This window comes from Podarcis erhardii (assembly GCF_964252035.2).
Source record: "Podarcis erhardii genome assembly, chromosome: 16".
Taxonomy (NCBI): domain Eukaryota; kingdom Metazoa; phylum Chordata; class Lepidosauria; order Squamata; family Lacertidae; genus Podarcis; species Podarcis erhardii.
Window position 1 is genome coordinate 26395403 of NC_138514.1, and position 23438 is coordinate 26418840.

The following is a 23438-nucleotide window of genomic DNA, read 5'->3' on the forward strand; positions in this document are numbered from 1 at the left end:
CGTTTCCAAGCTTCTAGTTCATAAAGTAGCAGAGGAAACTGCCTTCTCACTTCTGGCTGTAAAGACTTTTGAGGCTGGAAGCTGGATGAGCTTGATCTCCTGCCGTCTTTCCCCAACAGCGTCAGCAGGAATCAAGCCAAGTCAAATATCCTCTAAAGTACAGGTGGGTAACTGCAGACAAGGGGGGCAACATGTGGCCCTTGGCATCCTTTTATATGGCCCCCAATGCTTCCTGAAGCTGCTCCGTCGGTTCCCGTTCAGAACAGAGACCAGGCAGTTTGAAAACCTCTCCATTTGGGGGTGAGGAGGCGAGTTTTGGAAGCAGCAGTAAAAGAGGCAGAAGGAGATTTGAATACTACTCTTCTCAAAGCGGGCTTCAGATGTCCCCAAGTCGTCTGCAGATCTCACCCCATGTGAAATTCCAGGGACCTGATGTTACTGCCTCTCAGAGTTTTGTTCTGCTTCCTTTTTCCTGCAGAGAATTCAAACGTGCCCAGAGCTAGACTAATTAAGGTGCCCTTACAACCCCGATCCATTAAAACGAGGAGTGTTTCTGCTTCAGATTTGTTTTGGGGTTTTTTCCCCCCTTCCCAAATGAGCTCAACTTCAGATGCACAGATGTGGCTGGCCTGGAGGGCCCCTCTCTCCAAATCCGTGGCGACTCTGCCCTCGCAGCCACCCAGCCGAAGGTTGGCACGTCTAATAATGCATTAGTCACTGTCAAGTTTCCCAGGGGGCAATGTGCCTGAAGAACTTTGCAGACGGAGCCCTGCCAATGGCGTTGGGGCTTTCAGATGCTGCAGCTGTTGAGCCAGATGCTCTGCCCTGTGGCTGACGCACTGTATAATGTTGCCCATGTACTGCAAAGATTTCACACCGGAAAGCCGATTCCCCAGTCTATTTACACTTATTGATCGCGGAACTGTCCATAGCGGTGCTCGCTGACCTGGAACACGGATAGAGAGGCTGTCAGGCAGCCTCAGGGATGCAGGAAGGGGGCGGGCGGGTGATGGATAGGGGGTGAAAGCAAGAGACAGAGGGGGCTTCCTCCATCCTTTTTTCACACTCAGAGCAGCCCAAGAGGTGTCAATTGGCGAGGAAGTCATCAGAGTGAAATCGCTGAGCGCAAGGAGGCAGCTGACGAGGCGAAGAAAGCCCTTGATATAAGCTGGCGAGCAGGTCAGAAGGAGACGTGGGTGGCAGCTGATTCCACTTTTGATTGGAGCAGGGCTAGGCGGGGACTTGTTGCTCTCCAGATGCTGGACTCCAGTGCTGGCATCTCTGACCATCACTGTGTGCAGCTGTGGTCACCTCACCTCAACAAGGATATTGTAGAGCTGGAAAAAGGTTCAGACAAGGGCAAGCAGAACGATCAATGGGGTGATGGCACAACTCCCCTATGAAAGGGGGCAGTGTCTGGGACTTTGAAGTTTAGGGGGGAAAGCCAAGGAAGAGGCAACCTTTGCACCGTGAAGCAGTGTATACTTGGGACTACAGTTCACATCATCCCTGACCACTGGTCTTGCTAGCTGGGGATGATGGGAGTTGTAGTCCAAAAACAGCTGCAGACCCAAGTTTGGGAAACGCTGGAGGGAAAAGGCTTTCCTCTTTCTCTCATAGTACTACTAGAGCAGCATGGACATCCAATGAAGGTTAACGTGGGAAGAATCAGGACAGGGACTGACAAATGCAATTCAGTGTAAACATGGGTAAGGCGATGCATGTTGTCACACAAAAATTCCTTCTTTCACGTAGAGGCATACCTCAGAGATATTGTGGGTTCAGTTCCAAACAATGAACTGTATATCTCAATAAAGCAAAACACACACAGTCAGAGGAAAAAAATGCTTCCGAAAACCAGTTGTGTTCTTAAATCTGATAGCATGAGCTTTCTGAACCCTGTAGCCTCTTCTTATGAAACTACAGCAAGGAACCTCTCAGTTCCAAAACCTTGTTGGCTCCTGCTGGTAGGATGAAAACTGTGTGTGTGGCTTTTAGCTCTTTTTGAAAACCGTTAACCTTTTCCCTTTAATTTCATCTTTGCATTTCCTTGGCTTCAGGACTGGCACACCTCTTTTCCCATTCCAGGGCACATGGCTAGTGAAAGCGGGGCTTTGGTGGGTCCAAAGTCTCCCCTTCTCTGCCTGTGAGGTGCCTCCGGAATACCCCTGTTTTCCTCTCTCTTCTCAGTCATCTGGAAAACTGCTGTTCATGGTTGACTTATCGCCTTGGAATCCTCATAGTTCAACCTTCCAATGATCAAACAAATAAATGCTACCCCAAATGCTCGGCCCACTCCATTCATCATGGGATATTAAGTGAAAATAATTGTGGATTATTAAAGCAATTACCAGATAATCATTGCCACTCACAAAACTCCATTAATCTTTATTTGGGCCTCTTGGAGTTCACATCCTTCAAGGCCAGTTCGGCTAATTTGGCTTCTTAGGGAGATACAAGTTGCTCTGTTGCTCACACAGGGGGTGCAAGGAGGGTGTTTTGGAATGCAGGGTGACACCAGAGAAAACAATCTGGGTGGGGTGGTAATTGCAAGGGACCTGGATCACCCACTCCACTGCTGCAGTGGCTAAACCCAGCATCCCTCCAACCTGTGGGTCTGTTCCTGTTCTCTTGGGGCTCAAACCCCCACTCAGCCCCAAAGCTCACTGGGTGGTCTTGGGCCTGTTACTGTCTCTCAACCTGACCTACCTTACAGGGGGAATCGCAAACACTGCCTTGAGCTGCTTGAAAGACAGGTGGAATTGAAACCTAATTACAAATGAACAAATTTGACTGGATGAGGTCTTCTACCTCTGAGTTCTGTTTGGGGAAAAAGAACCGCAGTGTCTTCCCTCCCTCCCTCCCTCCCTCCCTCCCTTCCTCCCTCCCTTCCTTTCGCAAAAGAAACAAGCAGAAGAATACAGCAGATTCTCCCTGTCAGTTTTATAAGTTCAAGGCTGGAGTACTGCAATGCACTCTATGTGGGGCTTCCCTTGTGCTTCATTCAGAGGCTGCAGTTAGTGCAGAATGCTACAGCACGATTCGCTGACAGGCCTTTCCAGCATGTAACACTTGTGCTCAGAGATCTGCACTGGTTGCTGGCTTTCTACTGGGTGAAGTTCAAGGTGTTACTGTCGGTATATAAAGCCCTTAACAGCTTGGGACAAGTTTACCTGACAGATTGCTATACTCCATATACGCCCACTTCCATCTGTGGAACTGGCACTGTCTCAGGTGCCACACTTGGAAGAAATTGATATTTTAGTATTGACATCAGGCAGGCACCTTCACTGTTGGTTTCTGAATGTCTGATGTAGATTTTCAATTTCGTTGTTCTGTATGGGACAATGACAATAAAGATTATTGTATCGTATCATACTTTTTTTTTTACATCTCTTAAAAACATTTTTGTTTAGCCAAGCCTACCTGGAATGTTGTTGCACATTTTAATTTGTTTTCAATTTATCTCTGGTTTTAATCCTTTAATGTTTAAAATTGTGCTTGTTAATTGTTTCATCAATATTTTCTTCTTTTTGTAAACAGCTTTGTTTTTTTAAAAAAACAATCAAGCGGTGTATAGATTTAATGAAATAAATAGTAAGCAAGTGTCCCTCAGACTAGATGTGAAGAGCAGTAAAATGCAGTGCAGAACAATCATCTCTGCATCATTAAAGGGATGAAATGGATGCCGGGGGACCATCCACTCACCTCCAGATTCAGGGTCTTAAACGTCTGGTCTTTTGTTTCGTCTGGTGGCAGCTAGGAGCGGAGACTATGATGAGCCCCAAAACAGAAAGTCCAACACACACTGTGAAACTCACTCCCACAGGAGGCAGAAATGGCCACCAGCTTAGATAGCTCTTCAAGAAGATTGGACAAATCCATGGCTGGCAAGGCTATTGATGGTTACTAGCCATGGAGGCAGTAATGTTTCTGAATACTAGTTACTGAAAGCCACAGGAGAGGCAAGGGCTCTTGTGGGTTTCCCACAGGCAACTGGTTGCAGACTGTGAGAACAGGATACTGGACTAGATGGGCCATTGACTTGATCCAGCAGACTTATCTCCTCGTGTTTTTACATCTGACAGCATGAGCTTTCTGAAGCCTACTTGAAAGGAGGGAGCAAGCTGGTGTGTTCTGCAGAATTAAGGCCTTGTTGAGCCTCCAGAAGGGTCCAGCTATAAAACCCTATGATTCTATGCTTTCCTGCCTGGTTGTTGCTCAAGACAACATGGTCTTGTGCTGGCCAGCTCCCCAGCTGCTTCAGCAACATCTCATGCTGGCTAACTCCTTTTCCTGGAGGACAGCTCCCCAGTCTCTGTAATATCATGGGGAGTCCAAGCCACAGAGCAGCAGTGAAGGGGACAGACCTTTAATGTAAAGACTAGAGGGAGGAAGATGGGAAAATCTAGGGAACCTCCTTCCCCACCACGTCCCCTCTAAGAACCTTCCCTCCTCCCTTTTCTTTTCTATGGAAACAATGGATATTTTAGGGAACGCTGCCAAAAGTGCCATATGCAATATTTTTAAAGACAGCATGGCATGCATCTTAAAACAATGCTTTACTTTTTAAAAAATGAGTAGTATTGAGATATTTTTTTTGTGTGTGTGTGTGAAAGGCAATTAGGAAATGCATCCAAGCTGACTTTAAAAGAGGGTTGGACAAATTCATGGAGGAGGTTTTTAAGCAGAGGTTGGGTGGCCATCTGTCATGGATGCTTTAGCTGACATTTCTGCATTGCAGGGGCTTGGACCAGATGTCCCTTCGGGGTCCCAAACCTACAGTTTTATGATTCTGTGATAAGACTATGGGTGGCTACTAGCAATTATGGCTGTGCTCTGCCTCCACAGTTGAAGGCCTTAATGCTTCTGAATATAAGTCGCTGGAAATCACAGGAGGGGAGAGGGCTCTTGGGGCCAGCTCTTGCTTGCGGGTTTCCCATTCGGACATCTGGTTGGCCCGTGTGAGATCAGGATGCTGGACTAAATGGGCCACTGGCCTGATCCAGCAAAGCTCTTCATATGTTCTTAGGACAGTTACATCATCTTAAAGGGATCCAGAGAGAAAGGAGTTCTGGAATCTTATCTTGTATACGGTATTTGTTAAACTCTGTCAAAATAAACATTTCACGTTGCTGGAGTGAAGAGATCTCCATCTTGCATGCAGAACTGCTCTTGGGAGAACTTAGCAGCGACATCAAAACTTGCTAATTGTGTCCACCTCCGTGGAGGCAGAGAAGACAACCCGCAATGTTTTAACCCTTTGTGAATACCGCATGTGTTTGGAATGACAAATAATATGACAGGAGTGTTGACAGATTTGCGCTTCTCTCTCCAAACTGATACCTTGTAAATATTAGCATGCAAATGTTATTGCACTTGGGTATCTGATTGTATTATATTAGCTGATGAAGTACACATTTTCATAAATCATGGCACAGAAATGAAAGTATCAAAGAGCTGATGCATCCCCAATGAAAACCCATTCCTTCCTATCGGTGATGTTTGGGACCCACACCATCTGTTCCCCACACACATACACACACTAGAAATGAATATTGTAAACACCTCGGGGCAGAGATCTGTCTTAATATTGCTGTAGTCTGAATACTGCTGCCTGCTCTGTCACATTCTATTGCTGATAATGATTTCAATTTTTGCTTTATGCTGAGTTTATTGTTATTTATAAGGGAAGGAGTGAAGGAAACAAGATAAATACTACAGCAACAACACTGGAAAGCTGTGGCTCAATGGTAGAGCAGCTGCTTTTTATGCAGAACATCCCAGATTCGATCCCCGGCATTTCCACACAGGGCTGGGGAAAACATACTGTTGAGATGCTGCTGGTCACACTAGGTGTAAGGCAGTTTCCTTTCTAGCTATGCTCCTGACATGCAGCTTTCAGCCAGCTTTAAGAGCACAAGAAGAGCTACTGGATCAGGCCAATGGCCCATCTAGGCCAGCACCCTGTTCTCACAGTGGCCAACCAGGTGCCCCAGTGGGAAACCCACAAGAGGGACCCAAGCACAAGAACCCTCTCCCCTCCTGTGGTTTCCACCAGCTGGCATTTAGAAGCATTAATGACTCCAGCTGAGGAGGCAGAGCATAGCTATCGTGACTAGTAGCCATCGATGGCCCTCTCCTCCTTGAATTTGCCAAATCCTCTTCTAAAGCTGTACAAGTTGGTGGCCATCACTGCGTCCTTGTGATGGCCTGGGACTCGGGCTTGGGCTCGGACTTGGAACCAGAGGAGACTCAGTCTGCACCAGATCCTTTGCCTCAGGCATCATCTGAACCTAGTCTGGGGCCTGGTCCGGAAGAGTCCCAGTTTGCACAGGTTCCCCTGCAACAAACACCAGCTGGGCTGAGTCAGGGGCCTGAGCCTGCTCTGGCTTCAGATGTGGAGATTACCTCGTTGCCTTCAGCTGGGCCATCACTTACAGCTGCTCCACTACTGGTTTGCTCAGGGGAGGCTGAGGCGGCCTCTGGGTCTAGTAACCCAGCGAGGTCTCCTGAGCTGCAGACACCAAGGTCTGAGAGAAGGAGAGACCTGAGTACTCACAGGAGGAGTACTCACCTTCAGGCGAAACAGGGAGATGAGTCACTGGGGGATCAGGACCAGTCATTACCCCGACAAAGATAAGTCTGTCAGACCCCACCCCAGGTTGCAGGAGCAACATTGCTGTATGCCAGCTCCTGTCTGAGATCCTGTACCTGTCCTTGCCTGGTTTCCTGCCTCGTGTCCTGCCTTGACCCTGTCGGACTGACTCCTAGCGGAATCTTCGGATTCTGGACCGGTCCTGGACTGCGTTCCATAGTTTAACTATGCACTGCATGAATAAGTCCTTTCATATATTTGGCCTGAATCTTCTAACGTTCCGCTTCGCTGGATGCCCATGAGTTCTAATATTATGAGAAAGGGAGAAAAACTTTCCGCTATCCACTTTCTCCGTGCCATGCAAAATTTTACAAACTTCTACCATGTCACCTCTTAGTGGACAGTGGAGGCAGAAAATAGCCATTATGGCTATTAGCCATTGATAGCCTCCTCCATGAAATGAGAAGTTTCAGAAGAGGCATTCTCCTGTCTCCCACACACAAGAGGAAAAGCCTCTTCCAAGACAGTGCATTGCAGACAATGGTTTTTCCACGTTTTTTTACACCCAGTAATCAATGGCAGGTTACGGCATTAATAATAAATCTCCCCTCAAGTGCCAACATTTATCTCTGCCCTTAAAGCTAATCATCTCCCCCCACTAACCAACTCCCCCCCCCGCCCAGTCTCTGTCAAGGTCCTTCTCCATGACCTCCATCTGTAATTCAATTCCATCCTCTTATATCCTGCTGGGTTGTTTTGGTGGATGCTGTTTGCTTTGCTCGGCACTGGTGGGCAGAATTGAATTCCGCCTGCCGTTACCCCTGTGAATTACACGCTTCTCGATACATCACCCTCAGAGGCCTGCTGTGTTTTTGGAGGTTGTAAACCACAGCAAGCAATTAATAAAAGAGAGATCTGCACGTTGCTGCACCCCCTTCTTCTCATATTGCAAAGAAGCCTCTGGATCTGTCCCAGGCTGAGTTATGGTGGGGCAGGTAGCAATTTATCAAAGACAAGGAAGAGGCCTGGATTAAAGGAGATAAGAATGATAAAAAGGGCCTGGTTGCCCGATCAGACCAAAGGCCCATCTGATCCAGGATCTTGTTCTCACAATGGGTGACCTGCAGGACACACACAGCCAGGATTCAAGCACAACAGTCTTCTCCCCTCTTGTGGTTTCTAGCAACTGGTATTCCGAAGCATTGCCACCTCCAACTGTGGAGACAGCCCATAGCCTCCATGATGGTTAGTAGCCACTGATAGCTCTCTCCTCCTCCATGAATCTGTCCAGTCCTCTTTTAAAGCCATTCAAGTCGGTGGCCATCACTGCCTCCTAAATCTGCTCTGAATCTTCCAACATTCTTTTTTTAATTTTTTTTATTTTTTTAAAAAATAATATTTATTAAAGTTTCAAAAACGTTACAGAAGTGAAAAAGAAAAACAAAAAACAAAAAAAACAAAATACAGAAAAATAAAGACAATTAAAAACATTTCAATCTTTCCATGTCTTGTCTTTCATTTACTTGTTTCTCTGACCTCCTCACACCTCCCTTTTTTGTATTCTAATTCAATTAGCAGTTTCAGCAAATCCTTACCTATTAATTAACCCAGCAAATCCTTTCCATCTTTCAACATATTCTGTTATTCAATTTGCGTTACTTTATTTAACCTTATCTTACCGTAAAATACCTTAAAGCTTAAAACTTAATGCTTATTTATACATAACTCCTTATATCATTTCTACTAAAGCCAGACAGTTTCATTCCAACATTTTCCCTAATATTCATTAATTTCACACTAGTTCCCAAAATAAAAAAATTTCTTTATAGACTCATCCAATTTTCATCCAACGTCCCTTCTTCCTGGTCTCAGGTTATGTCAGTCCTTACTGTCCATTCCATCTAGTCCATCAACCTGGTAGTCTTATGTCCAAGGCTCTTAAATCTCTTCCATGCCCCTTCTGCAGATCTTCTTCTTGTTGTTTATGCTCATTGAGGAGTAGGTCTCTGGGGGATTTCAACCCATAATTATCTCCATCTCCCCTCATCAGACCGGCCCATTCCCCACAGGCCCACTCCACACAGTCATCAGTACAATCCAAAAAATATTTAACAGCATATTACAAAGTCCCTCCAAAGTTAGGAGCCTCCTTAACTCCAGACTCCCTCTGGCCCATTCCAAATTCAATCTTCCAAAACAGGGGCTTATACTCCTGCAGGGCCTCGGATCTCTCCATTTGTATTGCTTGAGGTACAATCACAACCTCCTCCATTGTCATCTGCCCTTGCATTTGCCCAGTCGAACCAGTTTCCTGAGTTGATCTCTGTATGATTTCTGTGTCAGTATTCCCTGTTTGTCCACATTCCCTGACTACAACAGTCATCAAATCCATCTTCTCATGCAACTGCTCCAACAAGGCGCTCGTCTTGCAAAAAGCAAGCAACAAGACTTCTTCCAAACACATTTTTATTCAAGGTCGCAGTCTGTTTCCACGATCTTAATCTCGCAGCTGTGAAGTCCCCAAATAAACTGCAGCAACAATTTGACAAGCTCCCTCTAGAGGAGACAATTTCTATTTGTATCCGTCTTTTTGAAACATGTCCAACAAAAGAAAGTTACTTTCAATTTTCAAATATTTTGTTTCTTTAGAATGCAAAAGGCAACATTGGAATCAGTTTGTTTCTCTTTTTTAGCTATCTGTTAAAATGCTCCATTCACAGTCAATGGACGTCTCCAACAATTTCTGTCTCTGACCCCCGTTCCCAGGTTTGAGACGGTGGAAACTTATTTTTCTCTACTCCCTCTCCTGCAGGCTTAAACAGTCAGATTTCCCCCCCTTTTCTCCTGCTTCTAAGGGGGTTTTAGTGGTTATAAATGAAGGAAATTTCGACCTGTACAAAACAATTTTCCAGGCTATTAGCTTACAAGATTTTTGCTTCAGTCTGTTTACAAAAAGTGGAAGGCAGACTTCCTGTTTTGAACCTTCCTGCTTCGGTGCCAAATTAGAATTTTTCTTGATCCAATTTTCCGTTTCTACTCACGGGTACTTGTTTAGAGTCCGATTGTCGACAGGAAAAAGACAGCGCTCTCCGGCAATGGCTATGCGACTTCCCTCCGTGAAAGTAGCAATTAGTTCGCAGCACCGCGCCGCTCACCCTACTTCGCTCCGGAGCCCCAAAATGGGGTTCCCCGCGATTAGGGGAAGCGCTCCTAGTGCTCTGCCGAACCCCACGTTCCCAGGCTTCCTCCACCTGGGATTTCCAGCGGGTCCCCACCTTCGCTGCGGCAGGAAGACCCAGTTTCCACGGAGCCACTCCGCCATTCGCCGATGGCGCTAACCCGGAAGTCTGAATCTTCCAACATTCAGCTTCATTGGATGTCCGCTAGTTCTAGTGTTTTGAGAGAGGGAGGAAGACTTTTCTCTATCCACTTTCTCTATGCCAGACATCATTTTACAAATATATATTTCATTTTATAAACTTCTATCTACTTTCCATTTAAAGCCATCTAGGTTGGTGGCCATCACAATTTCTCAAGGGAGTGAATTATATATCTTTTATGTATTATTATTATTTTATTGTAGCATTGGAAAGTCCCCAGGAGTCATCCAGTCCAACCCCCTGCCATGCAGGAATGACAGCTCAAGAATCCCTGGGACATGGCTACCCAACTTCTGTTTCAAAACCTCCAAGGATGGAGAGTCCACCACCTTTCAATGCTCTCTGTTCCACTGTTGAATGGCTGCCATTGCCAGGATGTTGTTCCCAATGTTCAATTAGAATCTCATTTCTTGTTATTTGAATCCATTGGTTCAGGTCCTACCCCCTGGAGCAGGAGAAAACAAGTTCGTTCCATCTTCCATATGACGGCCCTTCAGATATTTGAAGATGGCTGTCATATCACCTCTCTTAAGAATAATTTTTTATTAACCGACCAATCACATCAAATCAAACCAAATTACATAAATTCCAAATTACACAGCCGAATTTTAATTTTTTGTTGGGGGTACCCATATTTCAAGTTCCGAAGGGGATCCAATCAACTTCTTGCTTCTTACTGCTGTTTTAATGTCCACAAATCTAACCTTATGATGTTCACAGTACTATCCAGTCCTTTCTTATTGTTTTTCCACATCTCTTGTTGTTATTTTCATATATTTTTCCTTTCTCTTTGTGACCTCTGATAGTCTCCACAAGCTGGTTAGAACATTTTGTAATCCTGCGTGGATATATATATTTTTTATCCAGTAGCCATATCCAGTCGTTTTCCATATAACATCAAAACAGTCTTAGCGTCATTAATCTTCACCAATCTGCCTCCTTTCTCAAAACCTCTGAGGAGATTCACCAGGAATGCAGTCTGAAAATAAGTCCGTTCTTCCTCCCGGCTATAAATCCTTTGGCAAGATGGCGACTCCGAATTAATTGCTGCGCCATTCCAAAAGCTCTTATTGCTTCTCGATCTCCATAAAGCATACTTTTGGTTAAAGTTTATCTCCACACAGACCTTAATCATCCTGCTTGGGTCAGTTCAACCGACGATTCTAATGAGGAGGGGTTCTTGTAAATCACATAGAAGGAAAGTAAAAAAGGTCCCCCCCCCATTCAGTCCCGTTGTCAACATACCCAGCCTTTGGTGTATCTTCATCGTAAAATATTCCTGTTTCTCCAACCCATCGTCTTCTTTCGCAGAGGTCACTTAAATTAGCAGACTTAGGTCACTTAAATTAGCAGACTTCACTCTCCTTCTTCACTTGAAATATGTGCATTTGCTTCTTTTGTAATTAATTATTCCAAATTGCTACAGCTAGTGCGCGATCAGAGACAGCGTCCAGGAGAGCCGAGGTCCACACGGGGGCATTCTGCCTAGGGCCCTCACCCCCTTCTTTCGAATTAGGGGGTGATTTATGGGCACAGCAGGCAAGGGCAGTGTTCTTCATTTCCTTGGGGCAACAAGGGAGGCTGCATACTCCCATAACAGCCTCTTAATTACCCCGTGTGGGTCGGAGAGATGGTATTGTCGGCCATCTTCCAATGTGCCCCCTAGTGGGTCCCCGGCTGTCATATCACCTCTCAGTCTTCTCCAGGCTAAACATACCCAACTCTTTCATCTCAGCTCTAGCCTCCTGAGCCATTGGTGGTGGTGGTAGCAATATCTTATAGTACAGCTTTCACTGACCTGGTGCTACAAGTCCCATCAGCCTCAGCTAGCATAGCCAATGGACATGGCCAATAATGGGAGCTGTAGTTCAAAATGCGTAGAGGGCACCAGTTTGATGTAGTCTTCGGTAGTCTATTAATTGCCCTTGAGGCGTGTCAAGGTACCATGGACAGTGTCATATGAAGCTCCACTCTGGTCTACACTCTGCGATTTAGCTAAGCGAATGTAATTACTTTACAACAAAGATGGCAAACTCAATAAGGCTAAGTGTAGGTTACACAGACAGCTCCTTGCTAGCACTTAAGGCATATGACTCAGACCTCCTGGTGGTAACAATCTTCTATGTTTGATGAGCTACAAGGTTCAGGCTTTCTTCTCAACACATCCCACAGAAGTCGTCTCATCTTTTATTTCTCAGCTCACTTGCAGTCCAGGAGGGCTCATAACAGATACCCGTTTGAAGCCTCTCTGTTGGGGGGCATTGCTCTCGAGCGAACACAACTGTGTGCCTGACTCGTTTACTGAAGGAAGGTTGACTTTTTTGTGTGTCTGCTTGTGGGCAGGTGTGCGTGGGGAAGATTTGATATGATTTAGAGCTGTCTGTGGTGTTGCAAAGACTATGCAGGTCACCCCCTTGAGAGACTCCATTTGTCTTTCTCAATTCCACACCCTTCCCTCCATTCAGCGGTGTAATGGTGCAATACTCAGATCTTCCTCTCTCAAAGAAGGAGACTAGGGTTCTTAGAGGTCAGGGAGGCTTGGATCAGCAACCACCACATATTTCTAACCTGGACTCCTTTGAGAGGAAGGATACAATACAATCTGATAATGATATATGGACACAACCCACAGGCATATTATTTGCCACTGTGAGAATGGAATGCTGGACCAGATGAGACATTGACCTAATCCAGCAGGCACTTCTTATTTTCTTATCCCTGACTGTGCTGAATGTGGTTGATGGGACTTTAAAAGCATTTGGAGGGCCACTGGGGTATTTTTTTTTCTAATGCAAGCAAGCAAGCAAGCAAGCAAGCAAGCAAGCAAGCAAACTTGCTTATCTTTATCTTTGTGGGTAAAAATATTCCCTCCAGGAAAACAATGAAATTGCCTTTTACTGAGTCAGATCATTAGTCTGTCCAGTTTGTATTATATCACATTGACTGACCCAGTGTCCTCTGAGTTTTCCAGCAGGGGACATTCCCAACCCCACTTGCAGATGGCCTTCAGGATCGAACCTGGGACCTTCTGCAGGGAAAACAGATGCTCTACCACTGAACTTCAGCCCCTTCTCCTGACAAGTCCCTCTCCATCACTGGTACGTTGCCTTGGAATGCATTCCAGCTCCATTTAAGAGAAGCAAACCACTTCTAACTAGATGACATAGTATCGGTAATATTATCCTCCTAATTTGATTTCCTATACAAGCAGCTGGGCTAATGTACCACCACCTTTAGGCTCTCATAATGGGCCTTCCCTGTAGACCGAGATGATGAGCACTTAGAAACAGCATCTAGTTATATTAGAGTAAAACCTGATGCTCTCTCCTCCCCACTCCCTTTTGGCCAACTGGAGCAGAAACTCTTTTTGATATTCACTAGCTAGCCCTTGTCTAATAGGCTAAGCCCTTCTCTTTGTGTGTGTGTGTGTGTAAGAGAGAACTCCCCAAAAGCCATCTCGGCCTCCCCTCATTCCAAATGACTGATAAGGGTGGATGCCGACAGCTGGCTTGGCAGATTGATGGCAAGGCAATGTCGCCCTCCACCTTGAGGTCACAGGTTTGAATCCAGCCCTGCGCTGACCATGATGCGAAATCACTACTCCACAACAGCTGCCTTATGGCCCATCCCAGGTCTCAAGCCAGTTCCTCGTGGACAGGTGTCTGTCGCTCAGATGAATGCTTTTGTATTTTGCACTGATGTCCCTCGCTGGCAGTCTCTGTAGAGAAGTGTGGGACAGAATGTCAATCAAGCAGCCCTCCTTCTCCCTCCCTCCCCCTCCCAACAGGAGTTGACCATATAAGTCAGGGGAGCTGCTTGGCATGGTGGACATGGCCAAACGTGGGCATGGCTAGCTAGGAAGCGTGGGCACTGGTGCATATGGCTCTCAGCTTTTGTACGTTACATTGCATGCCAGCAGCACAATATTTTTTTTTATCTATTCCATGTATACATTGCTTTACAACCCAATATATCTCAAAGCGGTTGACATTCACTGCAAGCACGATAAAGCCATGTCAAATGATTCGCATAACGAAAAACATTTTAAAATATCCATATTCATAAACATAATATAAAACAAAATTGGAGAGCACCGCTAGGCAGTAAGGACATAATGGCATAAGAAAAGCCTGCTGTCTTGGGCCAATGACCCATCTAGTCCTGATCCCATCCTCACAGTGAGAACAGTGTTAGGAGAACCCTGTTCTCCTCCTGGAGCTACAATCCCCAGAGTTCTCTGTGATGAGGGATTGGTTGCTAAGCCACTCTGGGAATCGTAGCACGGGGAGCAGAATGGGGGTGGGTCTCTTAATAACTCTCAGCACCCTTAACAAGGTAAAGGTACAAGGATTCCTTGGGGGAAGCCATGGCTGCTTCAAGTGATATCTTAGCGGTTTAAATGTATGGTGTGAATGTGGGACATACATACCCTCCAAGTGTCCTGATTTTCCAGGGACAGCCCTGAAATTATGAAAGCCATGCTGGCTTCTGATTTCATCACGGAATGCCCCTGTTAACCCCACCAGTGCTTCTGCCACTGTCCCAAGTGGCGGCAGCAGCAGCAGCGAGGGAGACCTTGTTGCCTCTCCATGGCCACCACTCCCAGCCTCTACCCTTCAGCAGCTCATAACAGCTACTGAAGAGTGGGCAAGGAGGAGGAGAGTCTGCCATTGCTGAAGCCCACCTGTGCTGGCTCTGAGGGGCATGCAGAGGGCAGGGGCTTTCTCAGGATGGTGGAGGGTGTGTGAGCTGTATCCTGTTGGTGTAGCGGTGGGGGCACTCATCCTTATTCTGATGGGGAATGGGGTGTTGAGAAGGGTCAGTTGGTGTGTTTGTGTGTGTGTGTGTGTGTGTGTGTGAGAGAGAGAGAGAGAGAGAGAGAGAGAGAGAGAGAGATGTCCCTATTTTCATCTGAGGAATGTTGGAGGGTATAGACGTATATCCTTCATTCAGAGCAAACTGAAGGCCCTAGAGTATCTCACCACTCAGAGATTGGGGTTCGCACAACCAGTGCCAGATTTACCTATAAGCTAAACAAGCTAGAGCTTAGGGCCCCATTCTCTTGGGGCCCCAAAAAAATTTAAAGGAAAAAAACAACTGGATGTACATTTCCAAAATATAAGATAAAAAACAAATAAAATCTACATACAGCAACTGTCTTTTGTGCTGTATAGGCTCCTATGATGTAAATCATGGGCCCCACCTGCTAGTCTTCTTCCTAAAATATCACTGGTTTGCTCATTTCTATATATAGGGTGCCTACATTCTGCATGTGCAAATGGCTTTAGATACCTGTTAGGCCCATAAATTATCATATAGCATATATTCAACACAAAAAAGTGGCAATTTGTTGTTGACAGCTGGACATATAAAAGGCCCCATTACCTTCTGCAGCTTAGGGCCTCATCAAACCTAAATCTGGCCCTGCGCACAACAGTATTTTTTTGGCTTGGAAACAAAATCACATGGGCTGCTGTAGCCAATCAGATGGCCCAGGTGTGTGGGCATATGAGTCGGTGTGTGTGTGTGAAGGCCAAAGAAGGATGGAGACACCACCAGGAAGCTGCAGGAGGAGGGTGGGGGTGGGGGGAAGGAATGGAACAAAATGGCATTGAGCAGCATTTTAAAAACACACGCGGCACAAATATTCAACAGGGGGAGCATATTTTCCATCTGCATCTAATGCACTAATACCGAGATGAATGTCAAAGTTAGCGAGTATTTGCTGCAACCCCATTGAGGACACGGATCTCGTTCTCGCTTCCCCTCTGTTGCCTTTCAAGATGAAAGGCCGCAGCGCATCTCCTGCTTACCAGACCTCAGATAAGCCACAGGCTCCTCTGTTGAGGTTGTGATTTTTCTGGCTGTTGCTTCCTGCCTTTTACTTTGCTTAATGAACTCAAGGCTCCAGACTCAGCCTAGGACATTAATATAACATAAAGGCGCAGGGAACACACGGCGTCCTTGTGCTGGGACGCAGGAGAGGGCAAGAAGGGAGGGGAGCAGGGCTGAGGAGCTTGCCAAGGAGCTATGAGGCCATCGGGACTCAAAACCCAGAGCAAGTGGAGCCAGCCAACCCTTCTTTGTTTAACCCCCCCACACCTCTTCTCTCAGTCAGGGGTGATCAAGGGCTGCATAGTGCCCTTGGCCTAATTGCATCTGAGCAGGAAGGAAGGGGGGAAAGGGGTGTCAGAAGGGGAGAGAGAAGAGAGATAGGGGAGAGAGAGAGAGAGAGAACCTGTAGAGGAGAGAGAGAGAGAGGCAGGCAGGCAGGCAAAGAGGAGGACAGGTGAGCCTCTACAGGGAGACATTTCCAGAGGCAGGGGCTCTGAAAAGGCCAATTCTCACATTGCTTCATTGCCCCCCTAGCCCCCCATCCAGTGGCAAGCCATGCAAGGTAGCTGGAGAATTGAACTATTCCCAAGTACCACTTGTTTTTTCACTAAAGCTAGGATAAATTGCTTGCGGTCCACTGTACTGGATGGCCAGTTTAAAGGTACCGGTACTCCTTGCAATGAATGACTCTGTCCTTGTGGCTATAGAATCATTGCCTCATGTGCTTTTTTTCTGTAATTTCTATAAAGGCAACCGAATCTGATTGGCAGATACTCTCAAAATTTCCAGGTAGCACTTCTGAATGCTATCAGGCCTACCTTTTGGCAGATTCAAACAGATTATTAACAGAAATTGTGGCCAGATTTCTCCCTCTGGCTGCAAGAATATAAAAGGTATTCTCTCCCGATTAAACCTATTCTGTCCTGCCACTGCTACCATTTTTAATCTAGTTACATTATTTACTTTAATTTCTATCTTACATCTAGCATCCATATTTTAAGGTAGCATGGTGCACAGCTTAGTTTAGCCCTCTCCTCCATGAATTTGATTATCTTAAAGGTAAAGGGACCCCTGACCATTAGGTCCAGTTGTGACCGACTCTGGGGTTGCGGTGCTCGTCTCGCTTTATTGGCCGAGGGAGCCGGCATACAGCTTCCAGGTCATGTGGCCAGCATGACTAAGCTGCTTCTGGTGAACCAGAGCCACGCACGGAAATGCCGTTTACCTTCCCGCTGGAGCGGTACCTATTTATCTACTTGCACTTTGATGTGCTTTTGAATTTCTAGGTTGGCAGGAGCAGAGACTGAGCAACAGGAGCTCACCCCGTCGCGGGGATTCGAACCGCCGACCTTCTGATCAGCAAGTCCTAGGATCTGTGGTTTAACTCACAGCACCACCTGCGTCCCTTAGTTTGATTACACTGGTCAACAACAAATTTGTTGTCTGCATTTTTTCAGCTGATTTAGGATAAATCTGATGCGCTGAATCCAAAAATCACATTGGTTTTGCTCAATCAGGTCAAGTTTTTGAGCTATGGCCACATGTCTTTTTTATGTTTTTGTTCACATGTATGCTTGTGTGGAGCATTTTAGAAGAAGTTGGTGGGGGTAAAATGCCTTGTCAAATAATTCTTTTCATTGGAAATGATTATTTTAATGAAAAGAAGTATTCAGGTCCAATAGTTCTGGGTGATTATGTCGAAAAGGGATCAGTTTGAAGTCATAAAACCTCGAAATCTTCCATAAATTGGTCCAGCAAAGCATAAAGTTGGGGGATAAAAACTAAGTTAATGGGGCAGCCACCCCACGAAGTATCCTCATCTTCAATCAGCACGTCGTCCTGTAGCTCATTGTGATGAAATTCCAGTGCCTATCTTCGGAGAACTTCCTGACATTAGTGATGAAGATGCCTCCAGTGTTGAAGGACATGAAGAAGAAGAAGTGGTTCTTGAAGATGATGCTCCACTTCCATTTTCCCAAAAGGAGTTGAATGATCTCGTTCGCGACCATGACAGGCTGCAACCTAGGCATGACATTATGATTCCAGCAGTTTTTTCTTTGGTTCCTTTCCTGATGATCGTTCTGCATGGAACAGTCCTTGGAGAAATCTGGAAGTATGTTCTCACTTCATGCGCTGAGGCCTGGCCTCATTGTTCCCCCCCGTGAACTGTGAGGGTTACCCTAAATTCACTCAGCACATCCCTTGGTGTGACCACTGCAGGGGGAAATCCATCATGAACTGGTAGGGGGCTTTAGAAAATGTGTCCACCGAGACGACCCTCTGGCTTCCGCAGAATGCAGGGGGATGAGAAAGGAGGATGTTCTGCGAGACAGAAACCTGGATTGTAGAATACAAAACTTTGAATAAAGAGCTCTATTTGTAGCCATCCTTGGAGGCTGCAGCCACAAAGAACTGGATGCATGTAGCAATGTGTCTTGCCTGAATGATAGGCAGACAGCGAGGAACAAAGTGCTGGCGGGCAGCCCTGGTTGCAAGAAATGTGTAGCTATCTGCAAAGCCTCAGCTCCCTGCTGCACGATTCTGTGCCAAAACCATTCCAAACACAGCAGAGCCTCATTCAGGGGATTCATAGGATCACAGAATAACAGAGTTGCAGAGTTGGAAGGGACCTCAAGGGTCCTCTAGTCTAACCCCCTGCAATGCAGGAATTGCAGCTAAAGAATCCCTGGCCAGATAACCACCCAACCTTTGCTTAAGATCCACTAGTGGAGGAGAATCTACCATCTTCTGAGGTAGCCCATTGCACTGTTAAACGTCTGTTACCACCAAAAAGTTCTTCCTATGCTTTAGTTGGAATCTCCAACAGAAAACAAGCTTCCTCCATCTTCCATGTGACAACTCATCAGCATTGTATTTATTTGCTGCATTTATAAGCCAACCTTTTCTCAAAGGAGCTCAAAGGGGCATACATGGTTAGCCCCCCCCCCTTGTATAAACTCCACAGCAGCCCTGTGAGGTGGGTTAGGCTGAGAGGTAGCGTCTGGTCCCCAAGGTCACCCAGGGAGCTGAGTGGGGATTCAAACCCTGGTCTTCGAGGTCCTAGTCCAACACTCTAACCCTATAAAATGGAGGAATTATTGCAAATTATTGCAAAAGGTGGGCGAAGCGATTTGCATTTGTCAGAGACCTCTGTACATGCTCCAGACATAAAGTAGTCTCCCAAGGAACATAGGAAGCTGCACCCTCCCCCTCCCACGCAGTTCAAGAGTTCTTAATGTTGTAGCTTAATAAATTCATCCTCATGGAAGGGGGCAGCAGCTTCCTTTGTTCCTTGAGGGACTATTTTTTACCCACAAATGTAATGAAACCCTGTGACAGGCCAGCTCCATCAGGCCTCCTCTCCCTCACCTGTCATCTGGAGGCAGCCAGAGAAGAGGAGCGGAGGGGGAAGAGCTTGCTGGATCCGGCCAATGGCCCGTCTAGTCCAGCATCCTGTTCTCACAGTGGACAACCAGATGCCCCAAAAGCCACCAGCAGGACCTGAGCCCAAGAACCCTCTCCCCGCCTGCCATTTCCAGCAACTGGTATTCAGAAGCATCGCTGCCTCCCAACTGTGGAGGCAGAGCAGAGTCGTCATGGCTTGTAGTGGAGCCACTGATAGTCTTCTCCTCCATGAATTTGTTGAATCTTCTTAAGCCATCTTGGTTGGTGGCCTTCACCGCATTCTGTAGGAATGAGTTCCATAGCTTATGTGCTGCAGGAAGAAGTATGAGTTTGTTTTAGGGTGGGGAAACATCCCCAGTTGCCTCCTGAGATGCGTTCAGTCTTCCATCATCCCCATCCAGCAGGACAAATGGTGACCAATGCTGAGAGCTACCACTGGAGAGAGACAGGGTAGTGAGCCTTCATGTTCTAAGCCATGCCCACAAAAGCATTGGCATGACCTGTTAGGATATTCCGTTCCACCTTAAGAACAAACGTGTGGATTGTTGCATGTCACATGTCTGTTTACACCCCAGCACAGCTTGCTGGGAACTTCTGTTTGTGTATAGCTTTTGCTTTTGCTGTCTTGCTTTGGACACGAAGAATATCAGACATGTTTTCCTTTTGTCCTGATGTATGCTGAATAAACTGCTTGTAAATATGCTCAACACAGCCTCTCCTGCCACTTCTGTTGCAAAGCGTTTTTTTTCTGCTGAGTAGTGTGCTCTAGCTTCTGAAGCTTCTGAAGTTTGGGTTGCAGGTTCATGCTGATCCAAGGAATGGAGCTTGCCTGGCACACCAGCTGGTGGGCTGGACCCAGCGGGGGGCCTGCCAATTGCCCCCCGTTTCCTTGGTTGCATGTTAACATGACCCACCTCCTATTTCTGCTTCCTCTCCTTCCCATTTCTTGCTCTCAGTTTGGGGCTCTGTGATTGGTAGGCCATCTCCAGACCAGGCGACTTCACAATAGTGAAGTATCGGGTAACTCCTGCCAAAGAAACCCCAGCCCAGTGAGAACTGCACAGCCACCTTGAAAGGGGGATAATCCTGTGCAGGACTGAATAGAAAGCAGTCTGAGATGTTGGTAAGGTCCCAAGGCAGATCCACTTAGCTGCTTCCAGTTCAAGGATTCCAAACCCAATTTCCTTTGGTCTCTATCATGTCTCTAGCCATCACCCTCAGTCACCCCCAAGAAGCTCCAGCTATTCTTATTATCAATGGTTCTCCTCATCATTTTATCCTCACAGCAACCCTGTGAGGTAGGTTAGGTAGTGCGTGATTGGTTCAAAGTCACCCAATGAGCTATGGCCAAGTGGGGATTTGAACCCTGGTCTCCCAGGTCCTAGCCTGGCACTCTTAACCACTATGCCACACTGGCTAGGAGTAGTCAACACGGTGCCTTCCAGCTATTTTTGGACTCCAATCAGCCCCAGCCAGCATGGCCTATGCTCAGGGATGATGGAAAGTCACAGTTTAACTACATCTGGAGGACAGCCAGGTTGCTGGAAGGTGTTTTGGCTTCATATGGAAAGCAGTCCACAGCTGGAGGCAGCCATGCTTCTGAATACCAGTTGCTGGAAACCACAGGAAGGGAGAGGGCTCCTGTGCTTGAATCCTGCTTGCTGGTTTCCCAGGCATCTGGTTGGCCCCTGTGAGAACAGGATGCTGGGCGAGATATCCAGCAGACGCCTTTTATGTGTTTATGGTAGAGGGAAATCTATCAGTGCTTAAAATTTCATAAAACCTCTTTCATGTTTATGAACACCCTTCTTATCCCCTAAACCAAAAACTATGGGTGAGTGGGGGAAAAGGGAGGGTGACTTCCCTAAAATTTCTTCATGTTATTTGTGAGTGGGCAAGCAGGGGGTATATTTTGCCAAATATTCTTCAGGGCCATATTGAACTTCTCTTAACAGTTTGTGGTGGGGGGTGGAAAAGGGAAATGCTTAAAAGGGGAGAAATTTCTACTAAAAAATCCCCACACACTTTGCAAGGAAGGTTCTGCAGGCTCTTGAATAAGTGTGGCTGCCCTTTTCAATATCTTTCCCAGCTCTTTGATATCCAGCTTGAGAGACTTGGTGACCAGAACAGGACACTGTGTCCCCAGCATGGCTGTGCCTTAGATTTATATAATGACGCTGATGCTTGCAATTTTATTTTCAATCACTTTCCTAATAATTCCTAGCATAGAACATTCAATTTCTTATGTCTGTAGCATACTGAGTATGCATACTTGAAGGTATCTTTCTTGGGTAGTTACAGACAATTTCATAGAATAAAAAAAAACCGGTAGAGTTGGAAGGGAGTTCCCCAAGAGTCATCTAGTCCAACCCCCTGCAATGCAGAAATCACAGCTAAAGTATCCCTAACCGGTGGCCATCCAACCTCTGCTTAAAAATCTCCAGTGAAGGAGAGCCCACCTGCTTCCCAGGTAGTCCGCTCTGCTGCCAAACATCTCTTACCATCTGCATGCAAGGCTGATGCTCTGAGCTGTGGGTCCTTCCCCTATGTCAAGACATCGCTGGGGAGAAAATAAGGTTGAGGACAACAGGAATGAAAAAGCAAAAAGTGGAGAGGATATTTCATTTTGCTCCCTGCATACAATGGAAGTAGTTTAGCTGTAATAAGGCCATCCCCTCAATCCTAAAGAACATAAAAACTGAAAAATGAACCCTGCTGGATCAGACCAATGGCCCATCTAGTCCAGCATCAGAAGAACATAAGGAGAGTGTGCTGGATCAGGCCAATGACCCAACTAGTCCAACATCCTATCCTCACAGGGGCCAACTAGATGCAAGCAGGATATGAGCACCAAACCACTCTCCCCGCTTGGGATGTCCAGAAACTAGCATTCAGAGACATGCTGTCTCCAACAGTGAAGGCAGAGTCATGGTCTCCCTAAACTGTGTGGTCTCTTTGCAGGGGAAAACAGCTGCCATGCCAATGCCTGCCCCCCAGAGACAGCGGCAGGATGTCTTCTACTGCCCATCTGGGTACCAGTCTGAGTACACACTCTTTCACACCAGCCGGGTAATCAAGTACGTCTTTTTGGATGGGAGTCAGAACATTGTCCCAGCTGCTGCTGCAGCAGCTGCAGCACACACTTCGCCAGCCTTGGAGTCTCAAGTGGGCTACCTGGAGTCAACTAAGGGCTACTATTACCCATTCATCATTCCTGACCACAGCCTAGCCAGTTCTTACTGGGCCCCTGACCTGGAGAGACTCCCCATCTTTGTCACTCTCTCCAAGAGCCAGGAGAAGCTGAGCGGTGGCTGGGGACGCCCACTCATCTCCCGGGACCGGCTGCCCATCTTCCGGCAGTTGTGCGGAGAACTGGCTGGGTTGGCAGTCCACAGCCACGAGGACCTAGTGGTACCCAAAGCTGCGAAGGAGGAGATGGAGAAGCCTGAGGACCTTGAGGCAGTGGGACTTGGCAATCTGCTGGACAGCGAGGATGGGGAGGAGAAGGAAGGGGAGTCTGGCAGTTGCATGATCCAGACTTCTCCTAGGGAAAGGGAAACTCAGCTCTAAAGGGCTTCTCTCTGAATTCACAATATAATCCGTGATGCCAAAAGACCAGTGGGTTTTGTTTTTTCTTCTACGGTTTTCTAGCTGAAAGTCCTGGGGGATAACCAGCTTCATATAACCAACATACTTAATTCTAATAAATACACAAAGGGGTTAGTACCAAAAAGTAAGCTCTCCTGACACTCACCTTGGGAGGAACTAGGTTATCAAGCCTTTGTTCTCCTCTAGTCTAGCTGAGCAACTCAGTGTGTGAAGAAGTTTGAGCTGGTTGCTCCAGCTCAACCGCATGGCTTTCACAAGCCACTCTTGAGTTCCTACGCCAATAATCTAGGAACTTTCACCTTAGCTTTGTAACTAAGGTAAGCTTTACTGCCTGTGCAACTATTCTGAAGCACACAAATCTGATTTTTGGAGAGTTTGTAAGTAAATTGTTTTTTAACTTACCAAATGTATGATATTTTCCTAAGGTGGGGGGAAATTTGGAAAGAAACTTTTCTAAGGGGACATTTTGGAAATCGCTTTAAAGGGCATATTTTAAATGTCTAAAAACCTATCTTTTCATGCTTTACATTGCTGCATATTTTGTGTTTTTAAATCTCTAATGTGGTTCTCTCACCAAGGAGTGCTTGCCCCAAACTTGGATCTTGGCATTC

The 23438-nt window shown here is 46.4% G+C and overlaps 1 protein-coding gene across 1 annotated transcript; it reads left to right on the forward strand.

Moving 5' to 3' along the window:
* Window positions 1–20227: 20227 nt before the first annotated feature.
* Window positions 20228–22833, forward strand: LOC309331492 (uncharacterized protein). The gene is made up of 2 exons (XM_081843704.1): window positions 20228–20341; window positions 22180–22833. Exons 1-2 carry the CDS (start codon window positions 20336–20338, stop codon window positions 22786–22788), a joined length of 615 nt encoding a protein of 204 aa, XP_081699830.1. The 5' UTR covers window positions 20228–20335; the 3' UTR covers window positions 22789–22833.
* The last annotated feature ends 605 nt before the right edge of the window (window positions 22834–23438 follow it).